General features: G+C 51.8%; 8 protein-coding genes across 8 annotated transcripts; 6 read left to right on the forward strand and 2 right to left on the reverse strand.

The window, feature by feature from the left end:
• Window positions 1-1,113: 1,113 nt before the first annotated feature.
• On the forward strand, window positions 1,114-2,383 carry PpBr36_05321 (uncharacterized protein; the record flags this gene model as incomplete). Its single annotated transcript, XM_029892477.1, has 4 exons — window positions 1,114-1,155; window positions 1,448-1,896; window positions 1,924-2,032; window positions 2,063-2,383. The coding sequence occupies 4 exons, from the start codon at window positions 1,114-1,116 to the stop codon at window positions 2,381-2,383; spliced, it is 921 nt and encodes a 306-aa protein (XP_029749284.1).
• A 1,085-nt stretch (window positions 2,384-3,468) lies between these two features.
• On the forward strand, window positions 3,469-4,630 carry PpBr36_05322 (uncharacterized protein; the record flags this gene model as incomplete). Its single annotated transcript, XM_029892478.1, has 5 exons — window positions 3,469-3,551; window positions 3,920-3,976; window positions 4,030-4,129; window positions 4,185-4,426; window positions 4,492-4,630. The coding sequence occupies 5 exons, from the start codon at window positions 3,469-3,471 to the stop codon at window positions 4,628-4,630; spliced, it is 621 nt and encodes a 206-aa protein (XP_029749285.1).
• Window positions 4,631-6,809: 2,179 nt separating this feature from the next.
• On the forward strand, window positions 6,810-7,994 carry PpBr36_05323 (uncharacterized protein; the record flags this gene model as incomplete). Its single annotated transcript, XM_029892479.1, has 2 exons — window positions 6,810-7,687; window positions 7,760-7,994. The coding sequence occupies exons 1-2, from the start codon at window positions 6,840-6,842 to the stop codon at window positions 7,992-7,994; spliced, it is 1,083 nt and encodes a 360-aa protein (XP_029749286.1). The 5' UTR covers window positions 6,810-6,839.
• Window positions 7,995-8,929: 935 nt separating this feature from the next.
• PpBr36_05324 (uncharacterized protein) lies at window positions 8,930-9,928 on the forward strand (the record flags this gene model as incomplete). The annotated part of the gene is made up of 4 exons (XM_029892480.1): window positions 8,930-8,933; window positions 9,213-9,317; window positions 9,412-9,779; window positions 9,851-9,928. The coding sequence occupies 4 exons, from the start codon at window positions 8,930-8,932 to the stop codon at window positions 9,926-9,928; spliced, it is 555 nt and encodes a 184-aa protein (XP_029749287.1).
• Window positions 9,929-10,297: 369 nt separating this feature from the next.
• Window positions 10,298-10,969, reverse strand: PpBr36_05325 (uncharacterized protein; the record flags this gene model as incomplete). Its single annotated transcript, XM_029892481.1, has 1 exon — window positions 10,298-10,969. One exon carries the CDS (start codon window positions 10,967-10,969, stop codon window positions 10,298-10,300), a length of 672 nt encoding a protein of 223 aa, XP_029749288.1.
• A 1,128-nt stretch (window positions 10,970-12,097) lies between these two features.
• PpBr36_05326 (uncharacterized protein) lies at window positions 12,098-13,323 on the forward strand (the record flags this gene model as incomplete). The annotated part of the gene is made up of 3 exons (XM_029892482.1): window positions 12,098-12,290; window positions 12,443-12,678; window positions 12,808-13,323. 3 exons carry the CDS (start codon window positions 12,098-12,100, stop codon window positions 13,321-13,323), a joined length of 945 nt encoding a protein of 314 aa, XP_029749289.1.
• A 552-nt stretch (window positions 13,324-13,875) lies between these two features.
• Window positions 13,876-18,354, reverse strand: PpBr36_05327 (uncharacterized protein; the record flags this gene model as incomplete). Its single annotated transcript, XM_029892483.1, has 4 exons — window positions 13,876-13,968; window positions 14,078-18,031; window positions 18,109-18,220; window positions 18,287-18,354. 4 exons carry the CDS (start codon window positions 18,352-18,354, stop codon window positions 13,876-13,878), a joined length of 4,227 nt encoding a protein of 1,408 aa, XP_029749290.1.
• A 1,643-nt stretch (window positions 18,355-19,997) lies between these two features.
• On the forward strand, window positions 19,998-20,925 carry PpBr36_05328 (uncharacterized protein; the record flags this gene model as incomplete). The annotated part of the gene is made up of 3 exons (XM_029892484.1): window positions 19,998-20,184; window positions 20,295-20,463; window positions 20,553-20,925. Coding segments are annotated over 3 exons (729 nt in total), but the record flags the coding sequence as incomplete, so codon positions are not given.
• Window positions 20,926-22,327: the final 1,402 nt, after the last annotated feature.

Below are 22,327 nucleotides of genomic sequence, written 5' to 3' on the forward strand. Positions count from 1 at the left end.
TCTAGACCGGGGCGTGATCCCGAATTTCTCGGGGTAATACCAGTAGATACTTTGACTTTTGTTATATTGATATTGCATACACAGAAGCTAGGCCTTGCTACCAATTACAGAAACCTATATCCAGAAGCCGTAAAAACGCCTCAAACCAAGTGAAGAAGAAAAAGAAGTGAAATATCAATCATGAGGAGGCCTTGGTCCCCAAGCAAGTCATACAGTCTCAACCAGGTCGCTCTTCGGGCTTCGGGCGTAGGGCTGCTGGTACATAGGGCCTTAGGCTGAATGCGTGTGCTCCCCTAGTACCGGTTGGCAATTTTGTGTCATGCTGCATGGCTTCAAAATCCCGCTTGTGGCCTTTCGTATACACTGCCCAGACAGATCCGGGATCACCATCCCTCCATAGCTTGCTCTGCCCAGGAATTAGTGGCGTGTGGAGGAGGGATTTATGGGCTTTGTTTGTGAGCGGAGGAGGAACGTTAATGGGCAGCTGCTCCTTGTTCTGGAAAGGACCAGGGTAGCCTCTCTTATTCGTAGGTCTATATTTTGTGGTTTTCATGGCTTGGCTCCTTGCCTCGTGTACGCATATCCATGTTTGAGAATTCTAGTCTTTATTCGGCCATGGCTCGCCTTCCAGATCGTACTGAGCAAGGATCAAGGCATGGCTGTTAGTAAAGCCTCGTTGCCACGGTGGAGCCGTATTGTTTTCCTTCTTCAGCCGCTGACTTACGTAGGAAGAAAAGATTGGCCTTGTGAGGGCTGGCATTCCCATTCCGACTTAGGAGGCTGGATGCTAGAAAAAGTCCCTTCCAAGCGTGGATCCTGCGGGTTCCCAGGGGAAATTGTTCATGGTCGGGACTAGCCCAAGCTGTTGGTTCGGTCGATTGGCGTGCCATCTTGCTGGATTTGCTGCCCATGGTGGTAGTAAGGGTTCCCAGTTTGGGAGAGAATAGAGGTTAGAAGGCTAAGTGAAAGGGACTTTAGGAATGACAATACTCAGCCAGTCGAAGCAAGCTGTATATATCAAAATATCGGGAGAAAGAGTGATCAATAGACAGGGTTTTCTATAGGAGGAAAATAAGGAAATGAACGCAGCCGGGCGTTGAACAGCTTACGAGAATGAAGACAGGAGACCCTCTCATGGCCAGAGGGAAACCGTCTGTGAGCTCTCATGCCATTATCGTGTCCTACCTACGGCAATCGAGAGGAAAATCTCAATCTGTCCTGTATTGTATGCTCCCCAGGCGTCGACATACGCGCTCAAGTGTGCAAATGCATAAACGTGGAGGGGGGGGGGGGGGGGGGGGNNGGTTGTTGAAATTTTTTTAATTTGGAGCTAAAGTAACCAGATGTTGGCGGTCTATCAGAACGGCTAGATCTGGATAGAAGCGCACAATAGTAGCGATTAGAGCTGTCTGTACACGGCACTGAAAGTGGTCGGCGCTTGCCATAGTACAACTCGGCTCTCTGTGGAATACTATTATCCTGCCGAGCGAGGACCGGCGAGGCTTGCCACCTCTGGGCCTCAACTTTCGGCAATATTGCTGATCAGGCCAAAGAAAGGATCAACGGCCTCTCGTTCGATCTGTGGTCCGTACTAGACAAAATCACGTCTCAAACTCCCCACGACAGCGAGCTCCAGGGTGTCCTCGCCGATGTCGTTAAGATAATAGAGCAAGAAGATGTCACGGTCTGGCTGGACGGAGACGGCAAAACCCCGTTCCTATGGTCCTGGGATCAACTACCGGGTCTAGGGGTTTACATTAGAGACTTCTTCAACACACGTAAGTTGATCATAAAGCTCCCGGTATATGTATATCTTTTAACGCAAGATGCAGCGGAAAATGGCTGGTCCAGCCGCCAGATGGCGCAAAGGAGAAACTATGATAGTTTTCTGGCCAGGTTAGAATAAAGAAATCTTGTTGGCAGCCTTATGGCCGTATGGGAGTTTCGGGAGGCCTTGGAGGGTAGAACGGGATCCTCGAACGAAGGTAGCAAGGTCTTGCAAGTACCCACCATGCAGACCAGTCTCTGTATGGTGTGAGACCGAATCGTCATTTCCGGGCAGAGGGTTTTCGACCATCTTCGTGATTTGGCGGCGCAAGAAGAAACCCCTGAGCACATGACCCGCTTCCACAAGCCTGGTTTGTTGTGCGAAAGCCAGAAGATCTCCGGCTTCGGCCTGAGCAGGTGGCAGTTCTGGAAGCAGAGGCTTCGTCAAATCCGCGACGAGCAGTTGGACGAGCTTGGTCTCATAAAAAGGTGGTACCTATCATCAATGAAACGCTTGGTGCAATGGACGCCATCGAGCGAGAGGCGGGGTCGATTGAGGGCGACAATTGGTCGAAACTGCAGCAGCCCAGGGAGAATGAGATCAAGGAGGAATTAAGCAGAAGCCAGACAAGGAGGTCAGGTTTGAGGCAGAGATGCATCCTGAAAAGAACAACGTGAAAAGGGGCTGTTGCTTTGGTTGTGCCGTTTCTTGAAGCACCTGCCTGATTGATTTTGCTCGAGTTTGGAGTCGCTGGTATATTAATTACCCAGTCCGTCTTGGTTCATGTAATTACAAAGCCTAGATGTTCGAGATCCTCACAGGAAATGATACCTCAGACTTGCAAGCGCATATCTTGAACAACATCCACATCTGGGAGAGGCCTGGGATGAGTCGATAAAGATGAGGTCCAAGGCATAGTTAGTAAAAGAGTGACACGGTCAATTCATGTGCTTGCTTCGAGTTTGCTACCATAGAATATCTGCGGTACTCATTCCAGGTGCCAAAAAAAAAAAAAAAAAAAAAAAAAACGGCTTTTGAACTAATGACGGAAGCAGATGCCACTGCCGGACCACTATTAGCGGCTCGCTGATCATTAGTTCAATTGGTTTTTTTCTGGAAAACATTTTGACATGAGGCTATGACGATAGCACCAGGTACGACAGTTTGCAGCCTATACCTTCTTCAGTAGAATTTGCTTTAGACACCTCAACACAAGTTACCTAGTCTGTTTCAACACTTGGTTATCGATTGAGGTAGCCCGAAGGTTCAAAATCGGACAGCTCACGTCCGGCAGGTTGCAACTCTAGGTCCATGTAATGAGGAAAAGATGACGTTGCACATGCGTCCAACTCTGCTTTCTCCGCCTTTGTGTGGTGACTAAGCGTAAGTAGTCCAAAATTTTCTCCACTTGCGCACAGGCCTAACCGCCAAAGATCACTCTTGCTTCTCTCACCTTCTGCCTCTCCGACCCCCAGCCCAACATACACTGTCGACCTTTTTTGACCATCGGATTTTATCGTCCGCAAAGCCTGACATTTCGTGGCCAAAGATAGGCTCGCAAAAGACATTTCTGTCCAAATAATAGTCCATTGTTGATTTCAATCCACGACATATTTTTTTTCTTTCTTTTTTTGGGCGAAGGCGCGTCCTCGCAATCTTCTTTTTTTTGCACCTGGTTTTTATTCATTGATCTATCAGCCATGTCTCGAGGCGGAACCACCCTCTACGTAACTGGCTTTAGCCACGGCACTCGCGCTCGCGACCTGGCCTACGAGTTCGAACGGTACGTGATTTGATACAAACCGACGACGACTAGAATCATTTCGATCGAGACTCGGGAAGAAAAAGACGTCACGATCCTTCCTCCACTCCTCGTCGCTCCGTCCCTCTTCGTTGCCAGCATCCCTTCAGTCGAGACCATCGCATCGCATCGCATCGTTTTCTCCTCCGCATCCTACTACCGTCACGTCCTGCCTCCTCGTGAGCTATTGCTCAAACGCCATTGCACGGTCGAGCGGTCGATGCCAAATGGCGCAACGTAGTGCTTGGAGACTGTGCAGACACGATGACGTGTCGCGTGTTTATTATGTAGCAACAGGATACTCGAATCCCCGACAGGATCATACACAATACTGACAGAATCTCTTTTAGCTATGGCCGCCTTGTTCGATGCGATATTCCGGCACCTCGATCTGCGTCTAGCAGGCTGTAAGTCTCTCAGTTCGCTTGTTTTCGTTGACGCTCGCTAATGATATGAACAGTTTCGCGTTTGTCGAGTATGAAGATCGCCGCGACGCCGACGAGGCTTACCACGACATGCACAACAAGCGCCTCGGCCGTGATGACATTTTGAAAATCGAAGTAAGCTCGAGCTTCTCCTGGATTCGATTTCACATGCAAAGCTGACACGACTCAGTGGGCCCGCACCCCTCCCTCAGCGTCCTGGCGCTTTGAGTCGGGCCGAGACCGTGACCGCGGCAGTGACCGTGGCGACCGTTCTCGCCGCTCTCCTCGACGCGGTCGCTCTCCCTCGCCTCCCCGCCGCCGCGACTACTCCCCTAGGAAGGACGATCGTCGCGACAGGGACAGGGACCGTGACCGTGACTACGACAGGGACTCTCGCCGCGACCGCGACCGCTCTCGCAGCCCCGACAACCGGTACGCTATATAGAGCCAATGCTTCAGTATCGACGGTAATCAACTAACAAAGCTTTACTCTTCAGTGACCGTGACCGGGATATGAAGGATGTGGACCGCGACGACCGTGACCGCCGCGAGAACGGTACCAATGGCGAGGACCGCAAGCCGGCTGCCGACAGTCCCCCTCCAGCTCGCGATGAAGACCTTGACGTCGCCGAGTAGATATATTTCCTCAGCAATTGGCGTAGCACCGTGTCACCACCCTCCGCGTCTTATATCATCTCTCCAGTTGGGGGCAAGTTAGGCTCATTGTCTCTTGTTTCTAATTTTTTTTCTCCGGGTTTACTCACTTGATTGCTCCTTACTGGCGTTTCACAAAAAAATCACATGTGTTTAGTTTCGAGCCGCCGGCCGATCGGTTGTCGAATATTTTTCATAGACAGACGAGCGATACGTACCGGGAAAACACGCGAATCGATCGAACGGAACGGAACGGAATCCACGAACGAGTGCGTCTAGTGATACCAGCGAGCCTTTTTCACCACTTCATCAATTCCCCGATCCAGTAATTAGTCCGCTTTTTAGTTAGCAACGACTGCTATTTAGTAGTACTCCGTTTTTCTGACGTTCCTGGTTAACCATTTATCGACGTCGTCGCGTGGATACCATTTTATCTCTTGACATGCATATATTGGCAGAGTTGACAAGAAAGCCTAATGGAATCCTGTACGATCATTCTCTCGAGAGGTAAGCTTGGCGAGAGTCCACCTGTTCAGACGCATGTATCAAACATCTTTGCAGATTCCCCAGGAAAAATCACGGGAGAAACCCCATCCCGATTTGAGGTGGCATAGCCACAGTACCGGACCTTTCCATGCAGAACACTATAGACATTTTAGTCAGTCCACAGCACTGTAAGCAAGGAGCTTCTCTGCAGCTGTGGCATGTGTCAAATGTAGCAAGCTCGTTACGAAGAGCTCTGACTGGTTGAGTCAGCATCGTTATGAGCGAGAAACTCGAGGTCAAAGCGAATGACTGACTGCACTGCCTGACTTGCTCGTTCGCGGGCCAATTCCTGGATAGTATTGGATGAGATTGTCGCCCTTTTGATTTAGTAATAAGTTTCACAAGTCGGACGCAGCCTTGTGAAAACAAGACATCTGGATTGTCATATTTGTCTCATATCTCGTGGTGTACTGTGGGCAATGGTGATCAACGGCCCAAAAGCTACTGTGCGAGGAAGACGCCGAGCTAGCATCTGGGTGGTAATTACCCGCAAATCGGTTGTAAAGCCGAGCCGTGAGCAAATCTACAATTCGCACATCAAGCGAAAAACAAAAGAAAAAGAAAAGAAAAGAAAAGTATCAGATATTGTCTGATAGATGTGCTAGCGGGATACCGATGATCATAAAACACAATAGTAAATTGTAGAATGATGGTGTCCTTTACTAAAAAGTGAAAATGTAACCGGGAATCGCAAGCTTGCAAGGAACCATCCAGATCAAAGCGGGCGCATCTTGGCTAAGCCAATTGGACACACTCCACTGAGAGCTTAATGGTTGGGTAACAACAGCCAGCCGACCCTTTCCACTCCCAAGTCTCGAGACCGAGTTTTCGTCATTTGCCCTCCAAGCCTCTGACTGACCTGACATAAACCCATGCGCCATGGGCCTTTGGGTGGGATTCTCAACCAAACACAGAACGCGGGTCCTTGACGACATAACTTTACCTAACAACTCATACTACTTTTTTCTCGAATATTTATATACAAAACCTGTCTTGTCCACTCTACAGCGTTAGCTGAGTTTAATTTAAGAAAAAGACGACCCCCCTTGGGCCCACTATGTTTTTCCCGCATCGGCAGAGGTAGCAATCCCAGAAGCACCCATCCTCGGAAAGCGTCGAAATTTGGCTCGAGAAAACCCGGCTACCCGAACATCGTCAAGACGAAAAAAAAAAAAAAAAAAAATACACCCAACTCACAACAAGCCCAACAGATCAATGCTGAGGCAATAATCGACCAATCTAATGTGCTCGACGACAGCATTGGACTGCAAACGATCTTCTTGAGCGCGGCAGGCGTTGGCACCCGTCCTTCTCAGCCTCGGCTTGGGCTTGCGATACGACCTAGTATTCTGCTTCGTCGCGAGGCTGTGCGGTCGAGGGACCCGACTACCTCCAACATAGCCCACATAGGGTCGAGTAGAGACCGCGTTGTATAGTAGTGCCATATCTCTGCCATCTATGTCATCTGTAAGTTGCTCATCCTGGCTGCATGATGTTTGTCTTGTGGTTTGGTCGCGTGAGAGCTTGAGTAAGATAGTATGGAGCTCGAGAACGGGAATCTAGGCACCAGCCCAAATCAACAAAGCCTTCTGAATATCGCCGGGACTCGAGAGGTGAGACTGATGCAGTAAATAAACAGCAGAAAATGTCGAGCACAAGCGCCGCCACTTCATCCCTCCCGCCTCCGTCACCGCAGACCTCCAACAGCACAATGTCCTCGCATGCTCCTCCGACATCGCCTGGCCAGGTGGCCACGGCGCCGGTAGTTGCCTCGATACCCAATGATACCCTGACGCAATTTCGAAGCTTCTTATCACAGCCTGTGACGGCAGCCTTCTGCGCCGGTGGCATCGCGGGCGCCGTGTCACGGACGGTTGTGTCGCCGCTCGAGCGGCTGAAGATCCTCTTCCAGATCCAGAGCGCCGGGCGCGAGGAGTACAAGCTGTCGGTTGGCAAGGCGCTCAAGAAGATGTGGCAGGAGGAAGGGTGGCGGGGCTTCATGCGCGGTAACGGCACCAACTGCATACGGATCGTGCCGTACTCAGCTGTGCAGTTTGGCTCGTACGGCTTCTACAAGCGGACGCTGTTCGAGTCCAGCCCCGGCGCGGACCTGACGCCGATCGAGCGCCTCATATGTGGCGGCATCGCGGGCATCACGTCAGTGACCTTTACTTACCCGCTCGACATTGTGCGGACGCGCCTCTCGATCCAGTCGGCGTCGTTTGCCGATCTCGGCGACAAGCCCAAGGAGCTACCGGGCATGATGGCCACGATGATGCGCATGTACCGCGACGAGGGAGGGATCATGGCGCTGTACCGCGGCATCGTGCCCACCGTCACGGGTGTGGCACCATACGTCGGTCTCAACTTCATGACGTACGAGTTTGTGCGCACGCGCCTGACGCCTGAGGGTGAGAAGAACCCCAGCGCTGCCAGGAAGCTGCTTGCAGGTGCCATCTCGGGAGCTGTCGCGCAGACTTGCACATATCCATTGTAAGTGCTCGTTTGTGTTGGTGGTCAATTGTGTGGTGCTGCATGCTAACCAAGATTTTCTGCGACCTGCAGTGACGTTCTGAGAAGACGGTTCCAAATCAACACCATGTCTGGTATGGGATACCAGTACAAGTCGATCCCGGACGCCGTCAAAGTAATTGTGATGCAAGAGGGCATCAAGGGGTTATATAAAGGCATCGTACCGAACCTTCTCAAGGTAGCGCCGAGTATGGCGTCAAGTTGGTTGAGTTTTGAGGTCTTCAGGGATCTCTTCGTATCCTTGGACCCTAAGGAGAGGGCTATGTGAAAAAGTGAAGCAGATCTTCCACGTCTCCAGAATATGGTCCATGGATATCGAGCTGTGTGGTTCCAGAGAACCCACAAACACCTGCAGACGCCTATACAAAACGGACTGTTCACATTTACAACCTTGCCGAACCTAGTGGCGGAACCAAAGCTCTTCGTCCTGGGATCGAAGATGCAATACAAACTAAAATGTAAGGATGGAAGAAAGGAGCGACCATGGTTTAACACGCACTGGTCCATACAGGAGAAACAGTCAGAGGGAAAGATGTGATCAAGTCGCAGTCTCTGCTCGTTCGGACAGGAAACAGGAGACGGACATCCGAGCTCGAGTCACGATTGGGGGTAAGAGCCGGGAGACGTTGCATTACTACGTATATATACATACATAGACAAGAGAGTGTGAAAGAGCATTGAAAGGGGTCAGCATGCTTTAAAAAGGGACATCTTTTGTTAATATTGAGCTTTTGTTGCCATTCGCTTTGTATGAATTTCATTTGTCGTTGATCTAAGATAGATATTGTAGAAGGTTATTTTTGACGTGTTTGCAAGACTTCTTAAGCCTAATTTAACAAAGACAATTGGAGCCGGACCAAGAGGAACTATTCCATGACCAAAATGGGCCCTTGACTGGTTAGACCCCTGCAGCACGTGAGCGTATTGAATGGATATATTTTTGTCTAGTCTACAATGGCATGGTGCCTTAGACGTCAGGCTGAAAGACTAGACACACAAACAGGACGGAGCTGCCCTAATTCTGCCCAGCCGAATTTCACCGCCCCGCCGTGCAAGAATTGCCCCACAACGCACCACCACAACGAAATTTCCATTGGCATCGTGGGCCGTTGCAACTTTTTTGCTTCCCTCACTAACTAACCAGCAGCAAATCAACCGCCCACCCGTCCTCGTAGATCAGCGACATCGCGAGACGCCGACAAGATGGGTACGTGAAAAAAGACGAGAAGCATTGTTTGATTTGGGAGGGAGATCATGACGGCTTTTCTTTACTAAAAGCCTACGTGTGCGAGTGGAAATATTGCATCCCGCGATATTTCTGCGACCCTTTTTCTTTGTGCGCCGGTCCTCGGGTTCCTTGTTGAGTCTCGTGTGAAGAAATTCACACACACTTTCTCGTGGATCCGAGGTCGTCTGAGCTGCCAAAAATACAAAAAGCATACACGGATCGTTAGGCTGACGGTTGGGATTGTCCTCTCGTGAATAGGTATCGATCTTAAGAAGCACCACGTGCGCAGCACGCACCGCAAGGCCCCCAAGAGCGACAATGTCTACCTCAAGCTCTTGGTGAAGCTCTACCGCTTCCTGGCTCGTAAGTCACAAATCCCTTGGTCTGAGAAACACCTCGTTTCTTGGGTAAGATACAAAAGAAAAGTTTCTGACTCGAATTCTTACCCTCCATATAGGCAGGACCGACTCCAGCTTCAACAAGGTTGTCCTCCGCCGCCTCTTTATGTCGCGCACCAACCGCCCTCCCGTCTCCCTGTCGCGCATCGCAGGCAACCTGAAGAACGGCAACGAGAAGAAGACCGTTGTTGTTGTCGGCACCGTCACCGACGACAACCGCTTGGTTGAGTGCCCCAAGGCCCAGGTCGCTGCCCTGCGCTTCACCGCCACCGCCCGTGCCCGCATCATTGCTGCCGGCGGCCAGGCCATCACCCTCGACCAGCTGGCTCTTGAGAAGCCCACTGGTGCCAACACCCTTCTCCTCCGTGGCCCCAAGAACGCCCGCGAGGCTTTCAAGCACTTCGGCTTCGGTCCCCACAAGCACAAGGTACGATCTCCTGGATTCGGTGGTATTTTGAATGCGGGAGTTGGAATGAATCATGCTGACAACCTCTGCAGAAGCCTTACGTCCAGTCCAAGGGCCGCAAGTTCGAGAAGGCCCGTGGTCGCAGACGATCGCGTGGTTTCAAGGTCTAAATGGCCTTGTTCACCTCTTTTGGTGTCTCTTTTTGTTTTTGTTCAATGGGCTTGTCACTGCTGGCTGTTCTCGTGGGTTGACGCAAGAAAACGATATCCATGTTGTCTCTTACGGTCGTCTTTGGGGACTCTTTAGCCAGTACTCTCACACTACAGGAGTTTGCATGGGTTTCGGCGTGGAAATGGGCAACAAAAGAATATTCATGAGCTTTCGGAATGCAAATATGAAATTGAGATGCCCTGAGGCCCTTGAATCCTTTACTATTTGTGTGTATGGTTGTGTTGTATGTGCAAGTGAATGATGTGTAGGGGGCAATGTGATGTATGCAATTTCTTTTATATTTTTGTTCATGTCGATCAACATCCCAGCTACCTCTTCTTCGTCTCGGCAATCTCCTTTACCACCTGTGCCGTCGCCTTGACGATGAGCTCATGCTCGTGCGAGTGTATCCTCTGCTCGAGTTCCTCCAATGTTTCTCCCTGCCGACATTCAATTTCCTGAACCATGATTGGGGCTCCCCGATCGACCTCGGCAATGACATAGTGAATCATGATGCCCGTCTTGCCACCCTCCAGCTTGCCGTCCTGGAAGTCCTGGTGCGCGCGGCCGATGGCATTGGCGCCGTCGTACTTGCCCGGCAGGGCCGGGTGGAGATTGATGCACTTGACGCCGGCGGCCTCGAGCGGGCGCAAGAATGCCTCGGAGAAGACGTGCATCCAACCCGCGAGCACGACCAGGTCCGGCTCGTCCCTGAGCACGAGCGCGGCCAGCGCGGCGTCGTAGTTCTCGCGCGCCTGCCGCTTCACCTCGGGGTCCTTCTCGCCCGTTTTCTGGAACCCGTTGCCGACCAGGTTGAAGTACTCGGTTGGGATGCCTGCGTCCGAGGCGCGGACCAGTGCGTGCGCGTTCTTGCGGTTCGCGACCAGGCGCACGATGGTCGCTGGCTGGATGGCGTGGGTCTTTTGCACCGCGTCGATTAGGGCTTGGAAGTTGGAGCCGTTGCCCGAGGCGAGGACGGATATCCTGACCGGGGCTGACATTTTTGTTGTTGTTGTTGTTGTTGTTGTTGTTGTTGTTGTTGTTGTTTGTTGTCTTCTCTTTCTTCCTTCCTGGGAAAGATATAATCTGTACTGGCTTTTATAGAACTGGGGGGCTTGGTGAAGAAAAAAGAATAAAAATCGGATGCGGTGGGTGATATGAGATATGAGAGCTTGTGGTAAGTGGAAAAAATGAGCATGAAAAGTGTGAGGGACGAAGAGGGGTTATGAGGTTGATTCAGGAGTATGCGCCGGGCCCAAGGCAACTACTATGAATTCTAGATCCTGTCTCCTCCGTTAAGACTACGGATTGATGATCCTGAGTCCTTGTCACTATTTATAAAGGCTTGAGAGAAAAAAAAAGTTATTATAAAATTTGTCCGTCGTCACGAGCAACTCTAGCATTCCAGGACTCATCACCGCGTCTTTCACAAACTTGGTACGAAATATCTGTTGCACAAATGTGATTGGATCTTTTTAAGTCTTATATACTCTCACAGCCCTTGTATTATATAGCCACCTCATGTAAACCAAGTAGCTTGAGGGCCTTTCTAACGAATAAAAAAGGAATTAACGAAAACAGAAAAGTCGGCTGCCCGTTTAGAATAAATTTTCGTTGTCAACTGCAAAAGCGACATGACCCCGCCATCGCATACTCGAGCTCTATCAAGCTCACCCTGGACGGTATACAGCTAGCACCAAAGAAGCCTCCAGACAGAGGCCAATTCCCTCTCTGCCACCAGGAAAAGCACTATCCCAATCAATCCAATCTTGTCAGAGAAATCTATATATCTCCTTCTCTTACTTGTAATAAAGTCTCAACACAAGGTTATCTTGGTCTTCAGAGCTTCCGACGCATTTGGAGCTTCAACCAATCACCTTACACTAGACGCCCATCTCCCTGTCAGTGGACCACCCGTCCCGGGGTTTAGTGGAGCTCGGCGCGCCGGTTCGCACGCACGTCCCTCTCTCAGCACGGCGGTTGTGCATTGGGAGCTCCAATAATTTTTTTTTGGGCAAGTTTACAAGCAGAAGCGGCCAATTCGGCAACGATAACCATCGGGGGACGGCGCTCCCCAATTGAAACGACCTCCCGAATCGACACAAACCTCACGATCCCACCAAGCCGTCATGATAACGCGGAGACCACCCACCTGCTTAGGCTGCCTTAGAAGGGCCCTGGCCACCAGCATAAACGGAAGCAGCAACGCCTCGCTGGTTCTGACGCAGGTCCGTGGAAAGACAAAGACGGCGCGCGACAGGGACGAGGAGGGCGGCATCGTCGTCCGGCTGCTTAAGAATGTCCCAGAGTATGGGCCTAAAAGTCTGTAACATGGATCCAATTGCCCTGCAATTTGCAAAAGGAGGGAGGGGAAAAAAAAAAAAAAAAGGAAACAATGCTGCAGGTATCAGGAGAGGGAAAAATAGCAATGAAAAACAAAGAGAAGCTGACCAGGAAAATGGTGCCAAAAACAGACACTATCCTCCGGGCCCCACGAGGTCGCGTCCGAAACATGTGGTACCCTGACGGCAAGGTCGAGTACATGACGCCCCAGCGCTTCATCGAGCTGGGCGTTGACCAGTCTGCCATCGTCGAGCGAGACCCCATGTACGGCTTGGAGGTCGAGAAGCCGGTCGAGAAGCCGGTTGAGAAGAAGGCCACCAAGCCCAAGGCTGCCGATGACAAGGTGGTCAAGATCCAGCCGCCCAGGGTAAACTTTCCCCTCAAGTTATCTCCCTCCTTCCACAAACCTTGGTTGGGGAGGCCCTCATCACACAGAGCCGCGAGAAGACAATAATAGCTAACAACAATCCCCCCCCTCCACCCAAAAAAAAAACAGCCCCAAGAAGCCACCGCCCTTCTGTACAACCTGCTCCCCAAAATCCTGACCTTTGAGCGCGCTGCCATCTCGGCGGGCGGCAAGACCAAACAAGACAGTAGCCCGGCGGTGGCAGAGAGGGCCGTGTACCGGTCTCCGCTGGTAGCGCGCAACGCGAGCGTGTCGCACGAGTCCGCTGCCAACGCGCCGCCCGAGCCCATTGCTATCTTCGGGTCCGTCAGCACCGCCGACGTTGCCGCCCGCGTCAAGGAGCTGCTCTCGGGTCACCGCGTAGCGTCGCTCATCGCCGTCGAGGCCAAGCACGTCAACATCGTGGGCGCGCTGCTCGAGAACGGCGAGGTCGTCCGCGCCGGCGACCCTGCGACCGCCGCCGTCGCCGCCGTCGAGGGCGACAAGGTCAAGCAGCTGGGCAGGTGGGAAATTACCATCGAGGTCCCCGGTGGCGCCGAGGCTGGCGTCAAGCCCATCAAGAAGGTTATGGAGGTTGTGGATATGGCCGACAAAAGTGCCCAATAAATCGTCCCATAAAACCTACGAAAAAAACAAAACCCCCGACTAGGTGCTCAAGATGAGGGAGAGCTGCCTGTTGGCTGTATCATATCATGTTTGCTTAGATGGGGCGGTTTACATACCCTCTGCTGTACTGTACAATTTACACGTTGCATAGACAATTTGAGCATCTCTGTCCGGATTTTTTTTGCTCAAAAGAAAATTGGACTTTGTCACACCTGTATCAACTAGGGCAATGACTTGATGGTAACTTGTTGGTGAATATTATAAAAACTCCAGAGATGTCCTTGCTTGAAAAAAAAGGGGGGGGTGGCTAGCTACCAAACAAATTGCTCTGGATATTACCAGTCCTTTCCTCAGAACGCCAGGTGATGCAAAAACAAAGCCCAGCGCCTTTGCTAAAAGATGAGCCATGATTTCTCCATCTCTGTACAGTGTATCCTGAAAAAACAAGGGATATAAAAGAAACGAAACCCAATATGTAGCACACCTATAATAACACGAGCCAAGTTTACAATCCACCAAGTGGTCTATACCAGTACTCCCCTGCTTGCAACCTTAGAGGTCAAGGTTCCACATATGATACCATACAAAGTTTCTCTTGTTTGGGCTTTCCCGTTGTATCGGCTGCTGCTGCTGCTCGAACCGATTCTATATAAGGGAAAAAAGCAGAAAACGCAGATGAACAGAAAATCAGCAGGCCAGGTCATGTAGGGCCAAGGAGGGAACCTATCGCACCACCGTTGCTGTCGTTGCGTACCTCGACTCGCTGCTGCTGCAGCTCTGGGAGCGCAGCAGCACGAACATCCTGGTCCAGACCCTGTGCAAGGTGTGGTTTGGGGCTCGTGGGCCCTGATGGCGAACCGGCGCCGTCGCCGGGTGCCGTTGTAGCGACGGCACGAAGGCTGTTAGTCTCGCTGCCAGGAGCATTGCGGCTAAGGGCCCCAGCGAAGGGCAGCGGTCGACGTGTCGACGAAGTACTGGACCGCCGACTCTCAAGGCTCTTGGAGAGGCTCTTGCTTGCACCATCGACCGCCGAAGGCTTGGCGCCACCCAGTACTGCTAGCCCGCCAGGTGTGGACCTAGGCTGACTCTGCATGTCCCCCTTGGCCTCGACCTTGGTGCTCGCAACGGTCGTCTTTCCAAGTCCTGGGGTGCTGGGGGCCCCTGGCTTGTCCTCCTGCGCGTCGATAAGGTACCAGCGCAAACCATCCGATAGGTCAAAGGGATTGTCGTTATCATCCTCAGCACCACCGCTGGTTCCGTTAATACTCTCTGTCGTATCAAGACTCTTGGAGAGATCAACCACCTTTTCCTGAACGCGGGTGATGCGAGCAACAAGCCACTCCCTATTGCTTAGGCGATGATGCTCCTGCTCGCGCAGGAAGTAGTGAGGAAACCCAATGTTGAAGGCGGCCCAGGCGCCGTTTGTCTGATTCCGTGTCGGGAGAAACAAGGCCAGGTCACCCTCCTTGAAGTTGCGGAATGCAATCTTATCGTGAGCATCTTTGTGTAAGGCATGGGTCTTTTCTCTGTAACCGCGCACGTCACGCTGCAATTTTCGGGCGATATGCTCCACGTCCTTAACGCGACGGTATACCGTATCTGCAAAAGCGTCCACGTCGAATGCGCCGAGGGTCGACACAAACTTATCGTACTTCTCCGTCTCGCCTTCTGCATCAGTAGCATTCATCCAGTAAAGTAGCTCCACGTCCGCTGGGTCGCTTGCTATGCGCGACCTGGCATCAGGCGTAGATGAGGCTGCCAGGTTCATCGTCGATCGTTCTGCTCGAGGGATTTTCTGTATCGTCATGACGCCGTTCTCGCGTGAGACTGAAAAGCCTAGACGCTCGAGTAAGCGCATCAAACGCTCATTCTGCGAGTAAAGGCGTTGGCTGATGTCCTTGGTGCGCTCGTTTCGAGTCTCGGTGCGTAGTGTCAAGGCTGTCAACTTGGTCTGCGAATCCAGTAGACGTTCTTGGAATAGCCTAAGCTCTTCTTCCAAACTCCCAACCTGTGATTGCTTGGAGGCGAGATCCTCGGTCAACCGGACAATTTTCTTCTCTTCCTCCTCGAGACGCGTCCGCAGACTCTCGGAGCCAGTCTCTCCCTGGGCAATCTGGGTGCGGAGCTCGTCGAGCTGCTTGCGGCCATCCGCTAGCTCACCCTCAAGCGCGTTGACCTTGGCTTTGTGCTCATCACACTGTTCCCTAAGGTGCATCGACGCAGTCTCCTCCTTCGCCAGCTTCTCCAGTGCGTTTGCCTGCTGAGCTTTGAGGTCCTTCGCAGCGTCTTGGGCGACTGCGAGATTCGAGCGCAATATTGAGATGTCAGCATCCGAGTTCTGAACCTGGGCTACAGTCTCTGCTGCACTGTTCAATACAGCATCCGCCAGATCGTTCACATCATCTGGAATAGAGGCGCTCTTGACAAAAGTTGTATGAAGCTCTCTGAGAGCCCGTAGCTGTACTTCTGCAGCCTCATTTGTGGTCTTGAGCTTCCTGTTCAACTGCCCAATTTCGTCCTGAGACGCCTGTATTTGCGCCTGTAGCGCCTCGTTACTCTCTCGCTGCAGTCGCGTCTCGTTGCGCAGGAAGTCGACCTGGCCTTGCGCCTTCAGAGCATCGTCGCTCTTCTCCTTGGCCAAGCTTTCCAGTTGAGCCTCTAACAACTGAACCTTTTCATCGTACGAGGTCTTTTCATGCTCGCGAGATTCGTCAATGTTGTGGAACTCGTCTTCTGTCTCCTCAAGCCTAGCCTTGAGGTTACGTATCTCCTCATCAAGAGCCTTGCGTTCCACCAAAAATTCACGTTTCTGAGCCTCCATGTTTTCGAGAAGATCCTTCTTGGTCGCATTCACCTCGTCCATCTGTGTCTTCATGTCATTGGCGTGCGTGGTGCGATCGGCAACGTCTCTTTCGAGTGCGGCATTGCGCTCTTTTTCTTCCTGTAGCTCCTTCTCTAGCTGTGCCACGCGTTGTACAAGTTGGTTTCCCACCTCGTCCGACTGCCGGCGGTCACCAACAAGCCCGGGAGAACCAACAGATTGTGCAGACCCGCTCCGTTCTGGGAGTTGTTGACTCGGATTCTGGAATAGGTTTCCCAACGTCGGCCTCGAGGCTTGGCCTTGCCTGTGGAGCAAGTCCTCCAACCTCCTAACTCTGCTTTCCGCCGTCCTAAGCTTGGTCTCGAGCTTTGTCTTGTCGTCCTGCAGAGATCTCAGAAGCTCATCATCTCCCCGGATCATCAAGCCGCTGCGGCCAAGTGCCGAGTCGTGAACGCTGCCATTTTTGAACGCCTTGAGACGCTTGAACTGTTGTTTCGTCGGGTTGCTGAGCTCCGTGATGATTTTGCTGACATCCCCAATGATGCTTGCATCTGCCCGTTGACGTTGCAGCAGCTCAAGAAAGTCCTCAAGATCCTTTCTCGATGTGCTTGGCCAAAGCTCATCCTCGCCCAGCAGATTTACCTCTAGTCCGGGCACGTTGTTTTCAGTGCTCAAAGACTCGGGGCCGTAACTAGTGTCCCCGATAGTCTTGTACCATTTTCTCCGCCGCTTGGCCTCCTCGTCCTGGAAAAGTGCCATCTCATTCGCAAGGGTTGTCGAATCCGTCTTCACCTTGTCAAACCACTCCTTGCGTCGTATGGCTTCGGCGGTAAAAGCTGCATACATGTATGGCACTTGATGGATCAGGCGCAGATAGTCAAATGTGGCCAGCTCTTCATCTTCAGCGATTGCGTTGATTAAAGACTTGACCTGCATATCAAGCTTGCTGACGTCTGCTATGCTGCGCATGAATTCTGCTTGCTCAAGCGCTAATGCGTTCCGCGCCTTGATTGCATAGCGAAGCATCCCGTCCATCTCAAGCGCACGTTTGTGCAGACTTGGTAGGTGCTTCTCCGTATGTGTTTGTGCAATCTTGGAGGCCTGAAGCAAATCCCTGGTCGAGGTCGAGTAGTCCATGGTCGTGTGATAATCATTCTCGACTTTGCCAGCGAGCGCCTGGATATCCTGAAGGAGCTGAGTGGCGTCCTGGGAGTGGCCCATAACCGACCTCCCAATGACCCGTCGAAACTCGGCCTCGAGCTCCTCAAAGTTCTGCATAAGACGTCCCTCGGCCTTTTCCAGATCCGCTATCCTCGCGTTGAACTTGCGTAAGACAGTGGGCGCTCGGCGGCCTTCTTTGCGCGCGCAGTCTAAATCGACTAGGTCTTCTAAGGTCGCCTGTTTTGATGGGCGACCTTTGGCCCCGGTTACGTCCTTCCCTGTCATGAGGCGAACCATGGCCGCCGACACTGGGATACTGCGCGCGAGACCGAGATTCTGCTCCCACCTGGTGACCAACTCGTTATAGTCTGTTTGCTCCGAGGCTGCCCATTTCTTCAGATCCTCGTACTTGTTCTCCGTGGCGCGCACAACGGATTCAAGGTTCGCAACTGCAGCATCCAAGCAGGACAGCATGTTGTCCATGGCCTCATACTGGCCATGGGCCTCCTTTTCCATGGCTTCGCAATCCTCTGACAACCTATGCGACCAGACGCGCCGCTCCCTGAACAGGTCCTGCCATGACTCGAGCGAACGCGTGTCGATTATGTCGTTTGGAGGGTTCGTGATGGCGTAGGGCTTCGGCAGGTCTATCTCCAGTTTGACGGGAAAAGGGGACCCGGGGTTTCCAGTCTGGGTCATCCGACTGTCGTATACAAATATCTCTTTCTGTAAAGCGTTGTGTCAGCAATGGTAAATTCCCATCTCCAAAGCACCAGATATGGGGATAACACAGTCGGACGAACCTCCATCTGGATTGCTTGTGGCCTGAGAGCCTTGCCTGGAGGCACGAGGGCGATGATACAGTTCTGCGGTATCGAGGTCGACCGGGACACGGCAGAGCGGAATTCATCGAGCCTGGAGGGAGTTAGTCACTGCCACCACAGAAATAACAGCGCGATGCTTGCACGGATAATATCCTACGTTGTGAGGCGCGAAGTGTCTATCTGCAGGCGTTGGCCCGAGTGGGCTATCAACACCTGGGTCGCCATCGCATATCATGCCAGTACATGTCCTCCTTGCTAGCGCTTGCGGTGCGAGAGAGGCTGCTGGCGGGGGAGCCGACGGCGTGCGGTGGCTGCAGAATAGCGCAGGCCTTTGATGGCGGTAGGATACGACCAGGCAAGAATAGATGGATCTCTAGTATGTGATGAACTGACGAACGTGCAGACAAAGATGGTGACTACGGGTTTGGCGGAAGGGAGCAGAAGTAAAGCGGGCAGGAGAGGCTAGAAGCCAAGTCACGATGATGCATAGGTAAGGCAGGCAAGGTAGGTCAATCGGAGTAAATGCGGATGGGCTCGTTAGTGGGTGGGTGGTTAGATAAATCGATAGGATAACACACTGCGGCGCGGGCTTGCACGGTCGCGAAATGATTGATTAGACCAAGGGTCGATAGGTTGGTCGTCTAGGAAATAGAATTTGCTTTGATGCTGTACGCGACAAGCTACCTTAGCCAGAGTTAAGGTCGGTGGTGAGTGAGTAGGTACGTGGAATATTCGAACAGAGTCATGCCTGGGATTGAGTGCAGATAGAAGGCCAGGCAAAGGAGGCACTTCAGTCAGGTAAGGTAGGCAGGTGCCTATGATGACCCTTGCGCGAACGATGAACCTCGATGGCTGTGGTAGGCACCCATTCACCATGCTACCTGAAGCTAAGGTTCCTGGATGGCTTGCGATAAGCAGAGGATAAGGCGTGACGACCCACCCACATGATTGAGGTACGTGACGTGCCGTTCCACCAACATTCTAAGGTCGTGTGTGCTAATAGCCCAATACATGATAGCTAGAACCACAGCCAGTTGAGACATTGGCATGATCAAATTGATAAACGAAGAACAAATGCTCCTTTGTCAATATTCTACAGAGATAAGTCTCCTTTGCAGTTTTTTTTTTTTTTTTTTTTTTTTCTATCTTGGCGTTGCTTATTCCATCAGGAAACCGAAGGTCAAAGTACCTGCATTTATGTAAGGGTTACATTCTTTGAGCCCTGCAGACCAACAGCCATGGCTGTCACGAACCCTTTTTGTTATGCTTGAACTAAAATCTGCCTGTGACTGCCAGTCTTGCAAGGTGGGACATGAGGCATTCGCCGATCGCGAGATGATGTCTTTGGTTTGTTATTGCTGGTGGTTACCAAGATGTTGGGATAAGAATAGGCGGTGGCGGCGCCATTTCATTCTTGATGTTTACCTACCCTGTATCTTGAATGACTGAAGCCACCAGCAAAACCTCAACGAAACAAACCCGTAGTTGCAGGTCGGGTTTGAAAATAGTGCGCAGTAATTTTTAACACTTCTAGCAAATCCAGGGAGGATCTTCTAGAAGCAGGCTTAAAGTGCTGCAGGGTGTCCACGACTCAGCAAGATGCCGCGCGATTCCACAGTGTCGGGTCAGGCACTGTGTTGAATCGCAGGAAGAAGATGGTGTATGATTTGAAACAAAATCACTCCCGAGAATTCATTGTGAGCCCAGGCTTGGCTACCCGCATCGACGCATCGTCCACAATGGTCCGTGCGTAATTTGTTCCTCTTCCTGTGCCCGGCACCATTAGTGGATGAACAAGAACGCGAATGGAAGAGGGGTTGTCCATAATGGTCAGTAGAAGTATTTAGAATTAATTGCCTTGTAAACAGGTCACAGCTGCAATGGCATCAGTTCCGCCAACAGAAGATGCTCAAATGCAAGATGCGCCCACCGATGCCGACGCGACACAACCCATCTTCTCTGCCGACGAAGAGCGCGTTTTGAAGCTGTTCGACCGTCTCCAGGAGCTACAGCTACAGATCGCGCTCGTCAAGGCGCGCAATGCCTACAAACCAAGTACGCCGAACCTTGCGCCGCGCAAATCCACGGCTTAGTGTTTTTTTTTCGCGTTGAGAGGTCATTTCTAGATTTCATTGACTCACATTCCGTTCGGTGAACTGCAATAGCATCCAACCCTGAGCCGGATACCCCCGAAGCTGTCAAGGCAGCTCAGGCCCGCTTGCTCGATGCCCGCGCAGGCTACATGCTCCGAAACCAGGTAGTGGAGAGCGTTGTCTCGGCGACCCCAATCCTCCATGCCGTCCATGGCGCGACGAACACGAATTTGATAGAGCAGTACGCAACTGCCTCCGTAATACCACTGTTCTGAAACCATCAACGCCGGTGGCAATATACAAATACTCACATCAAATAAAAATTCACAGAGATCTCGAAGACTCTCTCAAAGCGCGTGATTCAATCTCCATCGACGTCGCGAAGCAGACCACCGCGCTGCATGAGACCCTCGACAAGCTCACGACTGTCGAAGCCGAGAGCCTGGCGCTGTCGCGCAAGAATGTCGAGCTCGCAGCCGAAATGCTGCAGCTGGCCGAGGAGCACGAGGCAAGGAGGAAGGGAGTTCCAGCGGACGAGGACCCAGAAACGGCGGCCGAGATTCAGCGGCTCGAGGGCCAGGTGCAGGCGAGCCGGCGGCGCTGGCGCATCATGAAGGGGACGGCAAGCGCAGTCGTTGTAGGAAGTGGTGTGGACTGGGTAGGGGACCCCGTGTTGAGAGACGTCGTCCTAGATTCTGAATGACGACGGAGGAAAAGAATCTCGAAACGGCCATATCCAGTAAACGCTGGCTGAAGCGATCATACCGTACGTTGCAATTGGCACATGGCCTTGCCCAGCAGCAAAACAGAGCGCAATTAAGCTGGTACTGTGTTCAGCTCAAGGTCAAGGTGGGTGTTCGATCCAAGACGTCATCATACAGTGATGATTGGGATAGTTGCGTTGCAATTTTGCATATATGGCGCGTCTTTCCCACGAACTTTGCACTACAAGCTAGCGGGTCGCAACAATGCATGATGGGCGCGTCCAAAGCTGGTAGACGTTGTATGGGCGGAGACGCGATGGAAAAGCAGGGAACCCGGTTGCATGATTCCCATCAAAGCAGATTCTAATGTGTGAACTGGACCCCTCTTTCGGGTGGCCTGACCACATGTTTATAAGCTCATTGTCAGAATAAAGAAAGCTATACATAGTAAGTAATTCCAGGTCTAGTACCTTACCAGGAAACGAGCTTATAATTACTGCGAGTAACCTTGTAGTTCCCTTCTTGGGTTTGCAACAACGCAAAAAAAAAAAAAAAAAAATAGTGCCGAGAGATACTGGCCATGTGAGCGACTAATATCCGGTACCTAAATGCTCACGCCTCAAGTTGCCCATTCGGCATATGAGATGCCTGACGCTCGACGTTTACAGCCCTTGAACGTAGGCGAAAAGAAAAATAATTAGAAAAACCTTAAGGAGCCTACGTATGCCTTCTGACAAAATTAGAAGGATGAGAGTTACTTCATGGCTATGCATGATTGAATAGACCAGCCGCGTTTAACAATGGAATCTAGACTAGACTAAATTTGGACCTACAGTAGATAGGTAGATCTGGACGCTGCTGGGCAACGAGGGGGATCCGGGTGTGCGGGTGGGAACAGACAGCACTTGGGTTTTGTGTGACGCTAAGGCGCGGTGCTGATTTGGGTGAGAAGGGGGCAAGGGATTGCAGGCTACGCGCGGAACGGACTGACTCCCCCAAATTCAATCCCATTCCATCACAAGCCCGCGTTCCCACCCAATCAATGACGACTGTGGATTAAAACAAGGCCAGGTGGGCTGTGCCAGAATTTCACATTTACCAGCACGACGCCATTTATTTTACCCAGCACGCTTTTGTCCCCACATTTCTTCCCATCAATGCTCTCAAGTGGCCACACAAGTGGGACTCGTCTTGACTTTTCTTACTTGTGTCGAGGTGTACGGATTTTTCTGGAGCACCTCGCATCGCACCACACCCACCACCAAGACCCGCGACCCGCGTCCCGTGTCGCCCAAGTTTCTGACATGCCTTGATACATCTTTGGCTCCCTAGCATGAATCCATCATATTTGCGGTTGATATGACGCCTATCTATGGTATGGGTCCAGTTTGGAGTACGGAA

The sequence above is a fragment of the Pyricularia pennisetigena genome, chromosome 6 (genome assembly GCF_004337985.1).
Source record: "Pyricularia pennisetigena strain Br36 chromosome 6, whole genome shotgun sequence".
Classification (NCBI taxonomy): domain Eukaryota; kingdom Fungi; phylum Ascomycota; class Sordariomycetes; order Magnaporthales; family Pyriculariaceae; genus Pyricularia; species Pyricularia pennisetigena.